Source organism: Epargyreus clarus, unplaced genomic scaffold, assembly GCF_041222505.1.
Source record: "Epargyreus clarus isolate Ecla_fem2 unplaced genomic scaffold, WU_Ecla_fem_2.2 ptg000007l, whole genome shotgun sequence".
In the NCBI taxonomy this organism is placed as follows: domain Eukaryota; kingdom Metazoa; phylum Arthropoda; class Insecta; order Lepidoptera; family Hesperiidae; genus Epargyreus; species Epargyreus clarus.
The window spans coordinates 19594749-19614882 of record NW_027332215.1 but is presented as its reverse complement, the minus strand read 5'-3'; the positions used below and the strand labels follow the sequence as shown (position 1 = coordinate 19614882).

General features: G+C 34.0%; 1 protein-coding gene and 1 long non-coding RNA gene across 2 annotated transcripts; both read right to left on the bottom strand.

Annotated features, from left to right (window-relative positions):
- Window positions 1-763: 763 nt before the first annotated feature.
- On the bottom strand, window positions 764-13916 carry LOC140743607 (ribosome quality control complex subunit TCF25-like). Its single transcript, XM_073075024.1, has 15 exons — window positions 13898-13916; window positions 13634-13760; window positions 10634-10783; window positions 9590-9780; window positions 9190-9269; window positions 8789-8900; window positions 8450-8528; window positions 8229-8339; window positions 7678-7993; window positions 7193-7333; window positions 5274-5415; window positions 4852-4993; window positions 4028-4141; window positions 3443-3603; window positions 764-1844 (listed from the first exon to the last, which is right to left on the bottom strand). The coding sequence occupies exons 2-15, from the start codon at window positions 13754-13756 to the stop codon at window positions 1718-1720; spliced, it is 1989 nt and encodes a 662-aa protein (XP_072931125.1). The 5' UTR covers window positions 13757-13760; window positions 13898-13916; the 3' UTR covers window positions 764-1717.
- Window positions 13917-17056: 3140 nt separating this feature from the next.
- Window positions 17057-18192, bottom strand: LOC140743604 (uncharacterized). The gene is made up of 2 exons (XR_012102477.1): window positions 17972-18192; window positions 17057-17795 (listed from the first exon to the last, which is right to left on the bottom strand). It is a non-coding gene; the product is annotated as an uncharacterized LOC140743604 (long non-coding RNA).
- Between the last annotated feature and the right edge of the window lie 1942 nt (window positions 18193-20134).

The window sequence follows — 20134 nt, the reverse complement described above, 5'->3', positions numbered from 1 at the left end:
CATATTTTTGACCTACGAAATATATATTACGGACAGTGCAAAGTTACAAATCTTTAGCCTTAGGTCGTATCGTATATTACACTGTAAGTTCTTTAGATATACATTTCCTCTCGAACTATTCAATACAGCAAAAAGCGGAGGATTGCACTTTGTAACTTGATGCGTCTTGGTATGAATGTTTAAAATACTCGGATACATGGACAGGAGTATGAATTTATAGAAGAATTCAACGAAGATTACTTCATCAAACTAGACAACAGTAATATTTAGTGCACATTAAAGGATACATTTTTAGCAATAAGTATACTGACAATCACCTACGATTAATACACTGAGCTAAGTTAATGTCGCTTCCAGACGATGCAAATAGCCTGTGCAACAAATATTCTACCGTTATGAATCAAATTACGTGCACATTGTTAGCAAAGTGCCAAACAATTCTACTCGCTTAGTCTTTGCGCGATAAAACCTGTAAATACTGTCTCGTCCCTGAGAATTCACTGCTTCAAATAGTGTTGATACGAAAGTACACAACTACTTTGCAACGTTTGCAAGCGCATATTTTATAGTCTAACATCGATACTCGTCTTAATACTAGAATAGAAATTATAATTGAGACATTAAATATGATCGACATGAAATTGGACCCCGCCTACGGCTCTCGCAACGCCCTAGTGGCTAGCATCGGCCTTAAAACAAATTACGCCTTTACATACATTTAAGGGCAATTTGGAGGGTCCGTAGATGTCTTACTAAGTGTAACAAAACAAAGGCACAATTACGAATTTTTCAATTCAGTTAATAAACTTCTTAAACTCAATTTAGCCTCGTTATTTTACTTTATTCAACATTTTTGTAAGTGAAATAATGTCAGGGAAATAATGGCTAACATTATTTTCATGTGTGTACAGCGATTTCTATTAGATTTTTTTTTATTTCATCTACTATCCAGCATGGTTCGTATGAAATGGACGGATGGATAACAATCAGAAAATTATCCCATCTTTTGATCAACTTATTTTTAAGTTATGGTCAAAATGTTAACTTTAAAGTGATATTATTTTTGTGCTCATTAATTAAAATTGAAATAAAATTAATTAAACCTTATTTCGTATGACGCTAACACTTTCAAACCAAGATATATAAAATGTGTATAAAGCACAAAATAAGATTCCACGTTATAGGAGGCACCAAAATGCAAACAAAATTAGAAGTTACGTCGCAGTATTCTATGATTTATGATCATTGAATGCCACCTATCGATTCGGCATTGAATCATTAAAACTAACAATCATATTGGCAAAAGACGTTTTGGCACGAATTTATGAAAGAAAATGATAAAATACTGCGACATATTATTATACAACGCATGTAATAACGCTTTAACGATATCAGGTGATGTTAACAGGAGGGCAAGTACATGTTTAGTCGGAATCACTTTCCATGTCATTTTAAGAGGACGACTGGGTTGGGTTATTTTGGCTTTGTAAAGCCATGTTTTCCTATTCGCGCTGGAGCTGCAAGTACAGCAGACGATGTTGGTGTACGACACCATTTTGAACGCGCGCTTCCAGCACGCTGCGACGATATTCAGTATGTGCGTGCTGACGCAGCGTTTGAATCATGCGGTTATTCTAATAACCGGGGTCCGACGCTCCAGATGGCCCCTCCTCATCTATTTCGTCGTCACTGATACAGCGGTAGTTTTTTGAAGCCCTCATAGCGTCATATCAAGTTCGTCCCATACGTCATCATCACATATGTCGTCATCACCATCTTCGTGACGAGCCATAGCTTCAAATGGAGCGTCGTAATTTACCACCTGCGGCAAATCTGCCTCTCTACTGAAATATCCATAAAAATACACAACGTTAATATGAAAAATGCCTCTTAATGTGAACCTAATCGTGGTCGTGATGATAACAGATGAATATCGGAATGACATAATTTACAAATAATTTATTTTACATTGAATTAATATGCGCTAACGGTATTTATTTTCTTACAAGATCATGTGTCTAGAATATGAAAATTACAACTGAAATAGTATAGCTTTAAATCACAGAAGTGTAACTACAACAGTTACCTAAGTTAAATCACCCCAAGTTGAGCGTCAAAAATGAAATTAATATTTTCAAAATGGAAGACAACTTACGTTAGTATATAACAGGATGAGACATTCATACATAACTCAAGCCATTCATATTACGGTTCATTTGGTTATGCGATCTTTATATTGCATACCTGTTTGTTAATTTGTTTGTTTACCTATCCAGGCCGTTGCCACAAGTTGTTTGTATTAACTACTAAAACAGTGACACCAAATTTCCGTGTTCTATATTACTCAGCTGCAGTTGCGAAAATCAACAAAAAGCCTTAGAGAATCAGGCACACACGCTTCAACCATTCCTAAAGTTAATCCCGATAAACCTATTATATCCTATAGCTACTGTCTCCCACAATAAATTCTGTAAAAATAGTCTCTAAACTGGTGTACTTTTTGGTGTGGTGCTCTAAATGTAGAAGAGCTTAAACACTAGTGGTTACTTATCTGAAAAGACTTAAACCCATAACCAAATAAGATCTGTGTTCCTCAATATATAGAAATAAAAACGATTATGATAAATAGATAATGATTTGCCACCAAGAAACTTATAATACGTACATCCAATTGGTGTAACAAATTGGAAAAAGAATAACCATCAAATCATCAGATATATATGCATCTTATCACCCTTATCTTTCAAATATATATATATATATATATATATATATATATAATTTTTTTAAAAAAAAAAAAAAAAATAATTATCACTTGCTTAAACGGTGAAGGAAAACATCGTGAGGAAACCTGCATACCTGAGAGATTTATAAAAAAAAAAAAATCTTAAAGGTATGTGAAGTCTACCAATACGCACTTGGCCAGCGCGGTGGACTATGGCCTAATCCTTCTCATTCTGAGAGGAGACCCGTGCCCAGCAGTGGGACAGTAATGGGTTGATGATGATGATATATATATATAAACTGTATATTTTCTCTCGCCCTCTATTTATTTAATTTGAAATGATTACTGAACAATAACACAACTAATATTAAAATGAGTTTTTATTAAGCTTTAAAAAATAATTGTAGTTGCACGAAAAATTGTAATAGGTCTTTCATAGTAATATATTATTTCTGGGTTGTTAAACTTAAAAAGTCTAGGGTGATAAATACTTAGGTACTAGATATAAGCTTTCTAAAAATGGTTTATCAAAGAATTGTAGGACAGCATTTGCGAAATAAAAAATATATAATATAGTGTTTAGATCACTATGTCAAGTATTTGTGTCATGTGTCATTGTAATAAAAAGAGTCATATAGATGGAAAAATATAAAACAAATAAAAAAATCCAAACATAATATTTTAACTAACCTAAACATAATAACGTGTCAGACATACTCCGGGCGTCCATCCATAAGGTCCTGTTCCGGTAAGAGGTTGCTGATGACCTCGTAGAAGATGTTCCGGGCGACACTGGTCTCCCTCTGCTCGTACAAGTTCACGCTGTCCAGCGGCGGGAATGGGTCGTACGACACCACCGTCTCTACCTCCGGCACCGCCTACATTTCATTATATACGTTATTAAAGAAACAACTCAAATCACTTCTTACAACTCTTTGGAAGACGGGCATGCGCATCCATCTGATGGTAAGTGGCTATGGACATCTGTAATCACCCCAGATAACATTAGAATCCTACCAAGTCGGCCACAGATGCATCGCCACCCCTGAGGACTAAGTTGGAATGCCTCTAACAAGTATATTTTATTTACGAACGTACAAACGTTCCGTACAACCGTACTGTACGTCCGCACGGAACGCGACTCGATGCGATGCTGCGTGTTAATATCAAAAATAACGATACCAATGCGAAAATGACGCGTACTAATTGTCAAAGTAACGGGTACACGATTTATTATTACTTTTACAATACTATTATACAATTTAAGATTGGATTCAAAATTATTAGACAAAACATACTTACCCCATCAACAATCAGGTTGTTCAAAGGCGTGAGAATGCTCAGGTGACGTTGTATCTCTTGTGGATACGATTGGAACAAGTTCATTCGCACGTTAGCGTACAGCTTCGCCTCCGCCTAGAATAGAAAACATTTCTTAAGAAAACAACAAATGTTAAATATACATACGAAATACATTTGAACTGTTAATACTATCAGAGATGGAGGGGGTTGGTTTCTTTCAATATCATATAAAAAATCAATAAATATATCAATAAATCATAATTTATTTTTGGGAGTTTGGTTTTTATTTGTGCCTCCTATTCCACCCTGTAAAATTATTTGTTTAGGTATACAACTATATTCTAATTTGTAACTGTAGCGATTTGAAAGCCGTTTGCTACCGAAATTCTATGTATGATAAAATCTAAATAGGTGGCAGTGAAGTAAATAAAAATATAAATATACGTAAAAGTATGTTTTAAAAAGCTACATAAATATGACTAATATAATGTGTTATCTAAAGAATAAGGCTATTTATATTACAATTTATCATATTTTCATAATAAATCATTTTCACTATGTAATATTTGCAATACCTAAAGATTTAAATAAAAAGTCTACCTTTAAATGTTTGTCTTCTTTAAATAATGTCATTAAGCAATTAATTCCTTTAAATAACGAACCTGGATCCCTTTTCCTAAATAATCAAGAAATCTTTTCTATATAGCAAAATACATACATATGTTACTTGCAGTTAATTAAAAATGAGTCCATTATCGTCTAGTGATAGAATGTTATTAAAGATGAGTTATAGGTTTATTAGTTATCAGAATACATTTTCTTACCCGGACAGTAGGATCATTTTCGTACTTATCTACGAGCTCCGAGGCGTTACGGAGAAGCCACTTCATCACGGCATCCTGGATGAACTTGTGCCAGATGAATCTCGCGTACAACATGATCAGAGCCTTCAGGTTTGATGACGTCCTGGAGAAAGGAAACATCTTTTAAATGTATTCGCCAGTGGTTCGTAATTTGACAATTTCTAGTGATTAGATAGGAGGTCATACTTTGATAGGAAAAACATAGGATAGACAGATTATTAATAAATATGATTTTGTTTAATTTAATTATGCAATTAGTAACACATGTTACGCATATTTTTCTTTCTTCACTACATAAACTCTTATTATGAAAAACCTAAAAAAAATCTTAAAAAGAGAAATAATGATTTTTATATATTAATATACAGATAAAGAATACCGACCCGTCATTAGCATTTATGTCGAAGAGTGGGCAACTTTGGATCTTTTCATTTTGTACGCCGGCATTCTGTAGCATGTACGACACCACTGAGGGGAATTTGATCATGGCTTTCTGAAGCAACTCATCGGCTTCTTCGAATCCAACTGAAGACGATTTTTTATTAGATAACAATAAAACATAACTCTTTCACGACAATGAATTAGGTATCCGATCTTGGGAATTGCTTCTATGGTGCAAGTGAAATGTAAACATTAATATCACAATTACAAAAATTAAAATAAAAGCAACATATATAATAAAACAAATAACATCGATAATACTACTAAGGTGTTGGAGTATGAGAACTAAAACAAATACGGTAATATACAATCAGAACCAAAACATAAACATTTCATATCATATGCTTATAGGCGATACCGCACGAGTCTCGTTAAATTCTTCATCTATCACAAAGGTTTAGCAGCTCGTGGGTACCTCGTGAGATAAGAAACATTATCAACTCACACATAATCTTTATTTTATAACAATCACTTCACACCCGAAAACGTTCCACCGAGCACATGGCGCGCGTGCGCATCGATATCATCCTTAGGAGAAAAAAAATATCACTAACGTTATAAATCCGAATGTGAGTTTGTTTGTAACCGAATCTGGTGATTTTTTTTACATACATTATCGGAGGTTCAGATAAGGACAAAGAGTACCTTTTATCCCGAAACAAAGTAGGGTTCTCCAGGGATAGATAAAAACCCCTGACCACGAGCGAAGCCGCGATTAAAAGCTAGTACCACATATAGGAGGACCCTTTTTATTGCATACTGATTCCTAAACAGGGCGGAACGAAGATTTCGGGAAAGATCTGATTTTATCCAAAGCCCTTATTACCCTTCAAATCACAAACCTGTACCAATGGCTATTTATATACTCATCCTTGATTAGGGCACTTTTTATATTCGGTTATTATTTCAATAAAATAAATTGTGAAATAAACAGCAAATCAATATACTAATCAACAGACAACAAAGCCAAAAGAAAACGAGGTAACTATATATTACAAAATTTTTGAATATTTTTAAGCAGAATATATGTAAAAGAACTAAAAATTATATTGTTGACCACCGACCATGCACAAAAGCATGTATAACAAAAATAATACTTGAAATTAATAGTTTCAGGTAGATTACGGATAATGTTTTTTGTTATTGACATTTTTTGATATTCTTTAGTTACTTAACAGAGCTGTTTATTTTTTAATATTAATTTATCAATATCTATCTAATTGATTAATAATTTTGTAGACAGTAAATATTCAGTTGATATGAGATATATGTTTCATTTTGTATAATATTATATTTATTTATATAATTACAGCATTCTTACTAATTCGCATTTATCAGCATTCCACATGTATGTACACTACTCTATTATGCTATGAAAATCGATATTACCGTCTTAATAATATGAGTATTGATATTTTATTATTTATCAAGAGAATATTTTTTTTTTTATCTGGAATAGAATTATTTGATATTCCTTTCTATAATGTACATATCTACAGATACCAAAAATCTTATTACTTCGGCAATAAATTTAGTATCAACGAAAATAACAGCACACCTGACAAATGACGTCATTCGCCTCGATTGCAGACAAGATGGCTAACTGTAGTATTTTATACTTATATTTTATTGAAAATATAATAAATCTTAAAACTTCACATTAAAGCTGGGCCATTTTCGAGAAACCTTTTAATGTAATATTGTTTTTACTTAAATCATTTATTCTTTGAATTTTTAATACTGTTAGCATGCCTATCGAACGAATATTTATCTGAAATCTACCTGTTGGACCTGTACGCAAATAATTTCAAAGACTATATCCGTACAGCGAAACGTGCAGCGAGTGACGGATGTACTTCACCTTTGTCATCTTCCGGACGCAAGCGGCGCTTGCGCTCGCCCTTCGGGGGTTTTCTTAATTTATAGTATATCGCCACTAAATTAAGCGCCGACGTCATTTTCGATACGAGCTTTGCCTTCCTCTTATACATGGGCAGTTCCTCTGATGCGTGTTAATTATGACAATTCGTATTAATATTGACAGTTAGGTATACTAACATAAATGATAACTAATCACTAATTCAAATTACAAAATAACATGAACTACCCTGTTACTATATGACATGGTATACAAATTACATATGTGAGACATGTAAATCGAATATCGAATAAATGGAATGTGGTATCGATCCATCGCATACTAATTACTTTAGCATCGTACTATAGTACCTTCCATATTCCATAGATAACATCCTTTTGTCCCCTAATCAGCACCTAAATCAATATATGGAGTGATATTGAGAATGCCATCACCACCATTACTCGGTTACAACAAATCAAACTTACGTTTACTCTTCAGAGCGACATGGAAAGTAGCAAGAGCGTAGGAGTACTGCATATTGAATAGGAACCCAGCGTCCCGTTCCTCTTTCCAGAAGTCAATGGCATCGATGACCCACTGGTGTTCCCCGGCCCTTATGGCGATTGTGTCGATGATGAAGAGTACAGCGAGTGGGTCCGAGGGGTCCAGGTTCAGCAGTATCTTCGCTACCTCGAGCGCCGTGCGGTGGCAAGCTTTGTTTGTCAACATATGCATGTACTTCATCAGAGCAATGTGGAACGCTCGGTTCTCTACGTACTTGTACTCCAGACGTGCCCGTATCTGAAATCAGAGGGACAGCATGGAGTGACTTCCACTTCTAAGTTACAGAACCTGTTATATCATCTTCTTCAACCATCAACCATCTTCAATTTGCCAAAAATATGTATACCGCATGTCATTGACACGAATTATTCCTAATTAGGAAATAACCAATTCTTGGAACGAAATTACAGATTCCTTACGTACAGACCAGAATAACTGAAGACTGGAAAAAATCATATCATATACAACTCACATCAGTGACACTGAAGAAGGGATGAGCGCAATGTTGCATATAGGAGATGACTTCTTCAATCACTTTGTTGCCGGCCGAATATTCTTCCATAAAGTATTCTCTGTCTGCCGTCTAAAACGAAATAATAAGTGTTAGCATAGAAATAGACTGACAAATATTTTAACAAAAATATCTAAAGTATCGAATCTTATTGTAAACTCATCATTGAACAAAGTTATTACCTCGAGTAAACCTTCAACATGCAATCTATGCTGCGATTCTTCTAACGGGAACAACACGTAGGGTGGGCTGTCAAAAATACTAACATTTTGAATAAAGAGTCTGTTCTACAACTCAGCGAAATGTAGCCGAGTTTAATTCAATATAATTGCTTTGGATAATAAAATGGATATAAAAATGTTTAAATAAAGAAAAAATAAAATGAACAACAAAAAAAATGTACTTAAACAAAGATCATGTTAATTCATAAATCATAAAAAACGGAAAATTACTTACTTTTCAACTAAACCAAACAAATATCAACAAAAGAAAAAAAAGTGTAGTTAAAAAACTTAACTTACTCGTCATCTTGAGTATATAGGAATGTTCGGTGCAGGCTTTGGTAATCCTTGCTGTGCTCGAATTTATAGTATATAGCGTCTTTCTTGCGTTCCAGAAGCGACATTGTCAGGCCTGCAAATAAAGGTTGTATTTAATCACTATATGACTCTGTAGTCATCCCTCTGTAGTCAACGTCTGTACGTTTAGTAATTTTGATCCCTGAATGTATGGTTATAACTCAATAAGCTGTCTATTTTGTGTCTCCTTTTTTATTATTTTTTACATATGGATTATTCTTGTTAAAACTATAATTTCAAAAAATTTTGATCAGTGTTCTCTCGTTTAATAATTTTGTTATTGTTGTTAAAGTTTTACCGTGATTTTACAAATATATGATGTAATTTCACACAACCATGCTCACCTCTCCTTTTATAAATCTTTTCTGTCTCAATAATGTATCCCTTTTGGGAAATTATGCGCAGATTTGGTTGGCGTCCCTTCCTGCAACAAAATCAAGGTCTCTTTTATAATTCCAAACATACAAATAACAATAATAATATTAGTGACAATTACTATTGCTATCAAGTGTACTACATTCACATCGGCTAATACAAATTTATAAAAAAGTATTATAGATCTTTAAAATAAATGTTACAATTTTAACTAATTTTTTATCGACTTCAACAGAAATGAGGTTCTGAGATTCATAAGCTAATGGCCCAATTTGGATGGGGTTTTAGATATTTGAGAGCATATTTTACAAAGAAATATATGTTTTTATACAATACATTAGTATTATTTTGTTTATAAACATGACTTACTTCTTGTCGTCATCTTCATCAGGGCCGAACCGCCGGGTGAGCTCAGCCTCGGGCGCCAAGTTTTGCTGCCTGACGGTAAACAGGCGTTTTCTTATTTTCATCGGATCCTTGTCCGGCACCACTTCAGGGGGCTTCGGTGGCTCCCCAAGCACAGCGTTTATCTCCAAGACACATTTGTCGATTTCATCCAACTAAAAAAAATAATACTTTTAATTGTAGAGGTCTATAAGATTAGTGGATGTTAATACCCTACAAGGATTAATTAAACTGTGATTTAAAATGGGAGCCTTAGTCACCATTACAAAGGACATTTCTACCTCATAGCATGGCTTTGTTGCCTTTGAATCTTACTATACATTTTCATTAGTAGATTACAGATGTCAGTCGGTAAACAGTCAGTGGGACAAGATAATATATCCATCCCATTCCTACAATTAAATGCATAAAAAGTAAAAAAAATCTCAAGTCACTTCAAGTATTCTCCAGTTGTTATAATCATGTATTATTTGTGCAATTGTTTATTTGCCTATTACATTATTTTTAAAGTTCTCAATTATTATTCTGTTGCTGTTTAGTTTCTAATTTCAAATGTTTGTAATTTTCTATTCTTTTCCTCATGTTAAAAGCAATTTACACGAGAAAATGATATAATCTTACACCTTACTTACAGAACAATGATTCTTAAATAAGTCTATTATTTATAGCCTATCTTTGTTACAGATCAAATCAGCATTGACTTTATTGTCCAACCTCAACACGTGTAACATGTTTCTGTTGCTATTATCATAATATAATACTGAATACAAAATATATTTTAACCGTCTCATTTGTATTGTATACATCTAAATATCTGAATATGTTATTGTCTATGCCTAGATCATAACTGTACATTATTCTTTCTCAAATGAGAGAAACGTGTAAGATCAAACACATATTACCTATTTCGACCCATCTCCCTCTAATTCAAATTCTCACAAAAATCTAAATTTCATATTTATTTTATTTCAAATACAACATATTACATATAACTGAAGGTTATTTTACCCCATCATCAGCTTTCGTGACCACATGGAGCTTCTCTTTACGCTGCCTCCTTTTCTTCTTCTGCGACCTCTTCTTAGCAATCACAGGCTTAGGCTCTTCTTCAACCACCTCTTCAGATTCATTAGCCTCGGAGTCCGAGCTGATCTCCAACTGGTAAAAAATAATAATCGTTTTACCACATAGTGTTGCTAACCTTCCCACCACATTCACTTCTCTAGTTTATATTCAACAACTAGCTTTTGGCGGATATATTTTATAAAATACCTTCTTAACGACTAATTTGCGTTGCTAGATGTCAATTCGCAAAACTTGCATTGGCTTTGTATAATTTCGCGTTTTTTCTTTATGTCGAGCCTATGATAATCAAATAAAGTTTGATAGACATGATTCGTGACAAAATCGCTTAATTAAATTTCACAACAGAATACGGCAAATGGTGCTGTATGGTGATGCAAGGCATTATTTCTTATTCAAATCTACGCGTATATCTGACTGGCTCATGTATTACAGACGATGGCAGACGTTATGGAAATAGGAATCTTATTCCTACCTATCGACACAAAAAGATTTCATTGAATTCTACTAAAACCAGATCCTCAACAGTACTTCAAATCAAATTATTTTTAAAAAGTCCTGTGGTCATTTAATAATGTCAGTATAGTGAAATGCGTAATTTTTAAAAAAATGGCGCTTATCTGGAGTTCACCCGTTTAATTGAAACTTGTGACTTACAATATCTTTAAAAAAATATTTATAAAAGGACGCCTGAAAAAATACAAGTTGCAGGTTGCTTTATAATTTCGCAAGTCATGTTTGCAATTTATTTTATATGTTTTAATAACTTACTCCTCTCATTGCACGGCGAGCAGCACAGCGTGTAAACTCCCTAACGATTAGGGGGGGCTCCAGCGCAAATAGTCAAATTGCGTCGGTTTGTGAACAGATTACCACACACTATATGCTTAACACAGATTATCAATATACGCTTTGGCGAGCTTTATGATAAGCATTTGCAAGCATTTTATTGTAACATCGCAAGCGCAATGAAATATGATAGTGGTGGATATATACATATATCCCAGTAGTACACGGTATGAGTCTGTTAAAAATCATACCAGAAACCATGCTTGTTGACCCTTTAACGCCCCATTTATATATGCAGACATTGAATGTGTTTTGTCAGACAAAATAATATTTTTCTATACAATATTTTGATATGGCAGTCCTAGTGCGGTAGATATTAATACGTTTAGAATGGCTGTCTTGCTACGGACCGTGACTGACACGTACGATGTCTGTAGACATAAATGCACTGTACTCCTTTAAACCTGTTGCTTTGCGATTAGTATACAAAATAGCCTCTTTACATAAACATAATACCACAAAAATAAAATCTAGTAACGAAGAAAAAAAAAGATAGGGTACATTAATGCAATCGTACTTTCAAAGACATGAATCTTATTTCCTGCGTAACTTCTATTGAAAGCCTTTTAAAATACATAAGATGTTTTACCAACCACTATGTATATATCTGTACTAGGGTTGTTGCGAATATCAGCATCAGCATCCGCTGATTATCAGCTTTCTTTTAAATATCAGCATCAGCATCCGCATCCGCAACAAAAGATGCTGATATTGAAATTATAACGTGTTCGTTGAATGCGGGACCGAGCTTAAATCACGTGGAGTTTTAGCCAATCACAGAAGTTTATAAACACAAGTTGTCATCAAACAATCATTCGCTTGTATTGACAACGTAATTTGGTCAGACATCAATAACTTTCGATCATAGTTCAATCAATCAATAACAGAATTATGTATTCAATTCATAATGCCACATCCAGTGAAAAGTGCAATATGACCAAATATTTCGTTATTGAACAAAGACACGACACAGTGTAGTTTTTGTAAAAAAAAATAACAAATATATGCCGACTTGTGTCACTGCAGAGTGGAGGGTAGCTGAAGTGGATGTTGGTTTGGTACATGGTTCTGAAGTCGGTGCTAAATATATTTCGTTGGATAACGGCGTAAACAGCGTGTTCAATATGAGCGCCGGCTTCGGAGATTTGTGCTGAGCCAAAATTTGTTTCAGTTGATTTTTGCTTTGTAGTGACATGGAAGTCGATTGTATTTTTTAATTTTTTTTTTTTTCACCTTTTTTAGTGATGACATACTAAAAATCTTACAAATGCACTAGTCGCCCTTACGATTTTTGAAAAGTTCCTCTCGATTTCTCTGATCATCAGACCCTTATTTTCTTATAATGGAACTACTTTGGATTTTTTTTTCCAACAAAATAAAAATCATCCAGTTCGGTTCATAAACGACGCAGTTATCCGCGAACAAACATGAAAAAGACATATATACGGTAGAATTGAGAGACCGCCTCATTTTGTGAAGTTGGTTAAAAAAGACTATTCTCGTAAGGGACGTACAAATACCTCAGTATAAAATATATTTATTATTCAGTATTTTTAAATATCATCATCAGCATCAGCATCAGCTGATATTAATCTGAAAAAATCAGCATCAGCATCAGCATCCGCTGATCTAGTAAAAACCTGCATCAGCAACAACCCTGATCTGTACTAACGCAACAGCTTACACTTCTTAACAATAAACAATACATTATAAGAAAAAATTGATAGGCTTACCAATAAATTAAAACCTATGGATAGGATAAACAACTTTTCGTAAGCCTCCCGTATCCAAAGGATAAAAATGGAACCCTGTCACTACGTTTGTTTGTCTGTCACAGGACTCTATCTCTTGAACCTATAACAGTGGCCTGTATAACAAAAAATACTAAAAATAAAAGAAATAAATGAAAATTTGGTTGCATGGAACCCTCTGTGTACGCGTTCAACTCGCACTAAGCCAATTATTTAATTCAATCATCAACACAAATTATAATTTAAGAATATAAAAAATGTCCTAGAAGCGACAAACTAAAATGGTGGTATAACAAAGAAATAAACAATATACAATTATACTTACACCGGCATAAGTGCTTTTATTATGATTCTTAGCATAGACAGGTTCAAACTCATTATCAGAGTCTTCATCTGGTGGAGGAAGCTGTGTACCCCCAAACACTTTGCGTATATTACGCAGGGACATGATCCTGTGGAAATTTCAATATTTTTAATTTATGTTTAATATATTTACAACATATAACAAGTAGCAAAATCATAATATAGGTACATACATATGTAATAAGTAGTTGTACTCTAGAACTTATAGAAAAGCGAATGTACTTACCTCACGGTATAGTTACCTAATTATGTCGCTCCCTACAAAAATGATTATTTCCATTAGTTGGGAGCAATGCCCAACATTTGACATAAAAAGAGTTGCAGCCCAGAAAGACAAGTGAAAGATAAACAAAATGTTTACAGGTGTTCATTTTAATTAAATATAAAAACCATTATAATTATAAATCTGTTAAAAGTATGAGAGATAGCTCATTCGATTCAGAAATACGTACAGAAAAAATATCTCCGGGATTTAACAGCACGTAAAAACAAATTAAAAAATATTAAGGGTTAAGAAATTTTTAAAGAAGATCCTGAAAGAATAGGATATTTACAATACAAAGCCTTAATTTTATGAACTCTACCGCTATTATTTATAACATAATTTTGAAATTTCTTAACTCCTAATATTTTGTGAGCTATTAACGAAAATCTAGTCATTTTTATAATATCTTATTTTGTTAAAATAACGATTTTTTTGTGTGCTGTAAAACCCTTGAGATACATTTTCTATACGTCATTATGCAACGAATGAGCTACCTCTCATATTTTTAAGAGCATTATTTTTCACGTTTTTGAACTTGTTGACTAGATTAACTAACATAGTACATACATACATACATAGTAACATAGTACTAAAAAAATGGATCTGACAGGATCAAATTCGATGAGGACTTAGGTTGAGGTGTTGCTACAGTTACCATTCCTACAGGCACTAATCACGACATAATCCTAAGGTACCAATTGAATCCGAGAAGCCTTCTCGTGATGAGGGTAGCTGGTCAGCTATAGGCATTGCTATTGTTACCATTCCAATTGATACCCTAATCATGACATAGGGGTAAGGTACTGATTGAATCCAAGAAGCCCTATCGTGATGAGGGTAGCTGGTCAGCTATAGGCATTGCTATTGTCACCATTCTGATCGAGACCCTAATCATGTCCCAGGACTTTGGTAGTAATTGGATCCGAGAAGTCCTATCATAATAAGAGAAGCTGGTCAGCTATAGGCATTTCTATTTTCCACACCATTCCGATTGAAACTATAATCATGACAAACGAGTAAGGTACTAAGTGATTCCGAGAAGCCCTATCATAATGACAACAGCGTGTCGGGTTGAAGCATTGCCACTATCACCGTTCCGATCAAGACCCTATTCATGTCATAGGACTTTGGTACTAATTGAATCTGAGAAGCCCTATTATAATGACAACAGTGTCGGTTTGAGGCATTTCACCTATCACCGTTCCAATCAAGACCCTATTCATGGCATAGGACTTTGGTACTAACTGAATCAGAGAAGCCCTATCTTAAAGACTACAGAGTGTCAGTTTGAGGCTTTTCGCCTATCACCGTTCCAATCAAGACCCTATTCATGGCATAGGACTTTGGTACTAATTGAATCGGAGAAGCCTTATCATAATGACAACAGAGTGTCGGTTTGAGGCATTTCGCCTATCACCGTTCCAATCAAGACCCTATTCATGTCATAGGACTTTGGTACTAATTGAATCGGAGAAGCCCTATCATAATGACAACAGAGTGTCGGTTTGAGGCATTTCACCTATCACCGTTCCAATCAAGACCCTATTCATGGCATAGGACTTTGGTACTTTGTCCCTGTAGTTCCGGGACCAGAATAGGGCTACGGTATCCCCTGCCTGTCGTAAGAGGCGACTAAAAGGGGGCTTCCGGGGCTGCGGACGGCAAGAGTGGGAGCTCGAACCGCCCGGCCAGCAACCCCGGGATGGACGGCGGTATGTGTGATCGCATACCGTCGTGAACACCAGATGTTGTGGTGAGTTTCAAGCTCACCTGGGCGGAACCCGAGATGAATCCATCAAGCCTGAACATGATGATTTTTTCCTACAGATCAATTTTTGCCCTATTTGCTCAAGTGCCTGCAATTTATTGAGTTTTTCTGATTTTCAATTATCTAATAAAAAGTTGGAAGATGACCCATACTAATGACAAAGATAACTAAATCATCCTTTATTTTCAAATTTTTGCAAAAATATTCATGTGATGAGATAATATGTGACTTTAAAGTACAACCAGGACCCAACAAGCCAGAAGGGTGTGTCAAAGACATATATATATAACTATTTAAAACATAACATATTTTACAATAAAAGCCCACAGAAGCAACAACCAGTGTAATAAAATAGTTACCAAAAGGCATCACAAAAAATATATACGGTCGAATTGAGAAACTTCCTCCTTTTTTGAAGTCGGTTAATTAAAAGAGAGTTAGTATTTAATCGCATACAAAAAATAAAGTAATATTTAATTAAAAAAGTTCATATACAATGCACCTACTCCACACAGAATTCAGCCTTTTGCTAATAGCATTATAAATTGAAAAATACATTTACTTACAAAGCCGAAGCGTTGACTCTATTGCACTAAACTATTTCTGTTTAGTGAATATTGATTATTGTTTACTAAATTTAAAGCACAAGTCAAAAAATCGATACGCACCAAAATGGCGCTAGTGTAGCAAAACAACTGTAGTCTGTATAGCATAGAGCAAAGACAGAGTATAGTTTTTTTTTTAAATGGTGTTTTAAGGCCTTGGCTTTTTGCCTTTCAGCCTAACTTTAATGTACTTTCATTATTATTATTTTATTTGGTATAAATATTTGAAATAGTCGCCGTAAATGTTTTTATTTGTCAAGAATTCAAAAAAAGAACTTACAAATAAGACGTTTGTGGCTTCATTCAATTGGCTACTTGACACTTTTTGGGAAAGTGTTTTAATGAATTAGTATACGTATTATATATGCCTTTCATTGATCACTTTTTCAAAAAAAGGGCTATTCATTAATAAAAATCGAACTTTCTTTACGGTGAACGGAACGTCGCGTTAAATCAGGCGGTCAAGTGTCATTTTGTGGCGGAACGTCATTACACTGTAAACAAACAACGCTTAGAAGAAAATTGAGAGATATTTAGCTATTATAACTAAAATTTAAATAAATGACAAGTTATAAGACGTGTGCAGTGACGATGTGTACAAGTACGATCGCTAAATATCCTAACAAATACTAATCTATGTATCTATGTAAGAGAAGTATTATTGAAAAAAAGGAATAAATTTAGTACCTCTCGAGTGATTCGTCAATTCCAAATCATTGGAACGGGACGTAATCAAAACAAAACAGCAAGTGGAAGTATTCATATATTTAATATATTATATAGATGTCTATGATAAGAATAGAATTATAAGACGTCTATGAGAATTCTATTTTAAGGGCCCATTCTGTAATTAATAGGACACAATTAAAATATTTCATGACTGTGTTATTATTGATGGTGCATGTGCACTGATTAAGTTACAGGACTGTATAATTAAAAATACATGATTTGCTAATATTAGTATTTTATAAACCGATTTCTTTGTTTCTTTGGTTTATATGGTTCTATTAGTGAGTACACACAGTAGAACTTTTGTATATATTTATCATATGTTACAGTTACAATAATTACTACAGATCACCTAAGCTAAATTTTAGTGCTGCTTGCGTGTCTGCTTTTCTTCATTACTAAAATTATTTTCCGTAACAAATGGATATATATTTTTATCACTGTCATTTTCAGAATTAAATTGCAATGCAATAATAGGAACTGTATGGTCACTTTTCTTCCTTCATCTTGTTGGGTAGGTTACACAAGTAAAGAAGTACTATTTCCCGTGTACTTTACTTTATGTATTTCAGACTGGTGCCCACTTTCGAAACTTTTGGCTCCTCACTTCTTCTAGGCAGGACAGTCATCACATTTTCATTTTCATTGATGTACCTTGTGTTCAGGACAACTTTTACTTTTCATGAAACACAAACTTGCCTTCCTCTTAAACTGCACATACTCTATAACGTTGTCACTATACGATTGTCGGGAAGATCTGTAAATATAAATATAACCAATTAATAACCTTAAAACAGTTCACATAAGAATATATATATTTAAAAAAATCTTAATAATCACTTGAAGACAACCTTTCTTCTGTCTGAAGTCAGTTAAGAAATGTTTTAATTGTCCGATATGATTAAATGTAAATATAAAGAATGTTTTACTTACGTTGTTTATTTGATATTTCCATAGGTTATCTCACGGAAGTTTTTGTATCCATTTTGATTTATTGCACTGCATATATGGATCTTCTTTAAGCAGGTTCACGCTATTAGCTTTAATATAGTATGGCTTCATTTCGGTTCACAACACAAATTCAACCAACTCTAACAGCAAACGATTTAATTATTATTTGTCTTGTTTGGTTTCGATGTAGTGACGTCACATGACATTTGAGGCAGCACTGTCGCCGTTTTGAGATTTAAAATCCACAGACAAAAAATCGAAAAATTCTTTTTAAAAATTAAAATACTTAGAACGTATTAAAAAATAAACGAAATACTGCATAATTTATGTTTACTTATAAGCTATCATATCCAACATATTTCATATTTTATTGCTATAACTGTCAAGTACCCAATTTCAAGCGTTAATAATACTCTATGATTTCAAGGCAGCGAAATATCTTTACTAATCTATGCGGTACACGGTAATTTGAATATCATCATAAGTCCGTGTACCGCCCGGTGTACACGGGTGTATCTGGGGTCATCGACCTTTACTTTGTTATTTTTATGCACAATTCGTTAAGTGGAGATGAATAATAATCAAAAAATATATAATGACATATGGATATAGGATGTATTTCGGAAAGCTTGTGTTAGCGTATTTTGAATAATTATAATATGTTAATGTATTTTTAATAATAATTACAGTTTAAGATATTTTTCTTCTCTCAAGTATTGTTTTAAAAAAAGTATTGTAATTGATGAAACTAGCTTGTTGTCAATAGGCGCCACTTGGTGACGCCAGTGAGCGAATTGACATTAATATCTGAAAAAGGCGGGAAAATCGAACAGACGAATAGAAGTTGATCTGATCAATTTGGTTTTATTGTTGAGTGATAAAGTGTTTTATAATAAACTGTTATAAACAATATTATGTTTTCCTGAACTGATCCTTACACTTGTGTGGGGACTGTTAACGTGTAAATGTTGTTAATATTTAAAATTATTCACCTAAAATTATTGATTGTTACAGTAAATGCAAATTTTAACGCGATTTTGGAGATACTTTATCTGTTTCCTATAATCTTGCATCACTTTTTTCGTATTTTCGCATCTTTTGCAACAGAAAAAACACTATATAAGTAATTATAGTAGTATTTTTGTACAATAACTAGGAAATATCTATAAAGTGGTTATTTAGCCTTTCCCATGATGTAAATAGCGATGATATCTGAAAACCTTAAATAATATATTTATGTGCATACAGTTATCAACAATATCAACACAAATCACGCTCCATGAATCCATTCAAAGAGCGCGAAAAATGGCGCCGTTCAATTCAAACGTGTCAAATTTTAACGATTCTTTATTTTTTGTTTTATAATTTTTCAAAAACCTATAACATTAATTATATTTTGAACTGTGTTAAAACGTAGTGATAAGTGATTTAAAATAATAAAATAAAAATGTGCATATTCCCTATTAGAGCAAGATGGGACTTCGTAGTTCGTACCCACCGGTCTCTCATATGCCGCGTCTGTTTGCTATATGGGGGTGGGTAGGGATTATTCGGGTCCCGAGGGTCCTCTTTGCCCGGGCAAATTCTCCGCAGGAGCGGCCGCCCCTCAGGTGGTCGATCGTGAAAGGGCGTGGACCCCTTTAGGTGAGAGTGTGGTTCGGCCTCGGCCCGCTCGTACATCGAGCGAATGAGGCGAACCATAAATTCCTCCACGAAGTGCACTTTAAGCTCGCGCTCCAACACGTCCTTCCTGACATTGCCAATTACACGAACAGGTGGAATGCGGCCTCTCTCCCAGAGTACCGCCCCATGTCACGTTCACATCCTAGTACTGTTCGCAGCTAAACTCTCACTCTTACAATTCACTAATAATTTCTGGATTATATTTTTGTTTAATATTTGTTATTGTTATCAGTGTACATAGTTATTGTTTCTTTGTAATAGTACGATATTTATTAAGTTTTGACTGTGCCGTGTGTTACGGCAGTATCAAAATGGGGAAAAAATAGACTTCATAGCTGAGAGCGAACAATGATATTGCGAGTTTTAAAATTTAAATATTTTTTATACTCATTAGTTTCCGTAATTCTTTAAAGTATAAAGGCTCGATTTGGCGGAGGCACTGCCGTGCCTCCATATTATAAG

What these genes read in the sequence shown, in the direction of transcription:
- LOC140743607 (XM_073075024.1), bottom strand. Translation starts at nt 13,756, where the DNA reads ATGTCCCTGCGTAATATACGCAAAGTGTTTGGGGGTACACAGCTTCCT. An exon ending in CCTTCTTCAGTGTCACTGAT is followed by an intron (nt 7,994 to 8,228) that starts GTGAGTTGTATA and finishes CTCTGATTTCAG; the next exon opens with ATACGGGCACGTCTGGAGTA. An exon ending in CTTATGGATGGACGCCCGGA is followed by an intron (nt 1,845 to 3,442) that starts GTATGTCTGACA and finishes TGGATATTTCAG; the next exon opens with TAGAGAGGCAGATTTGCCGC.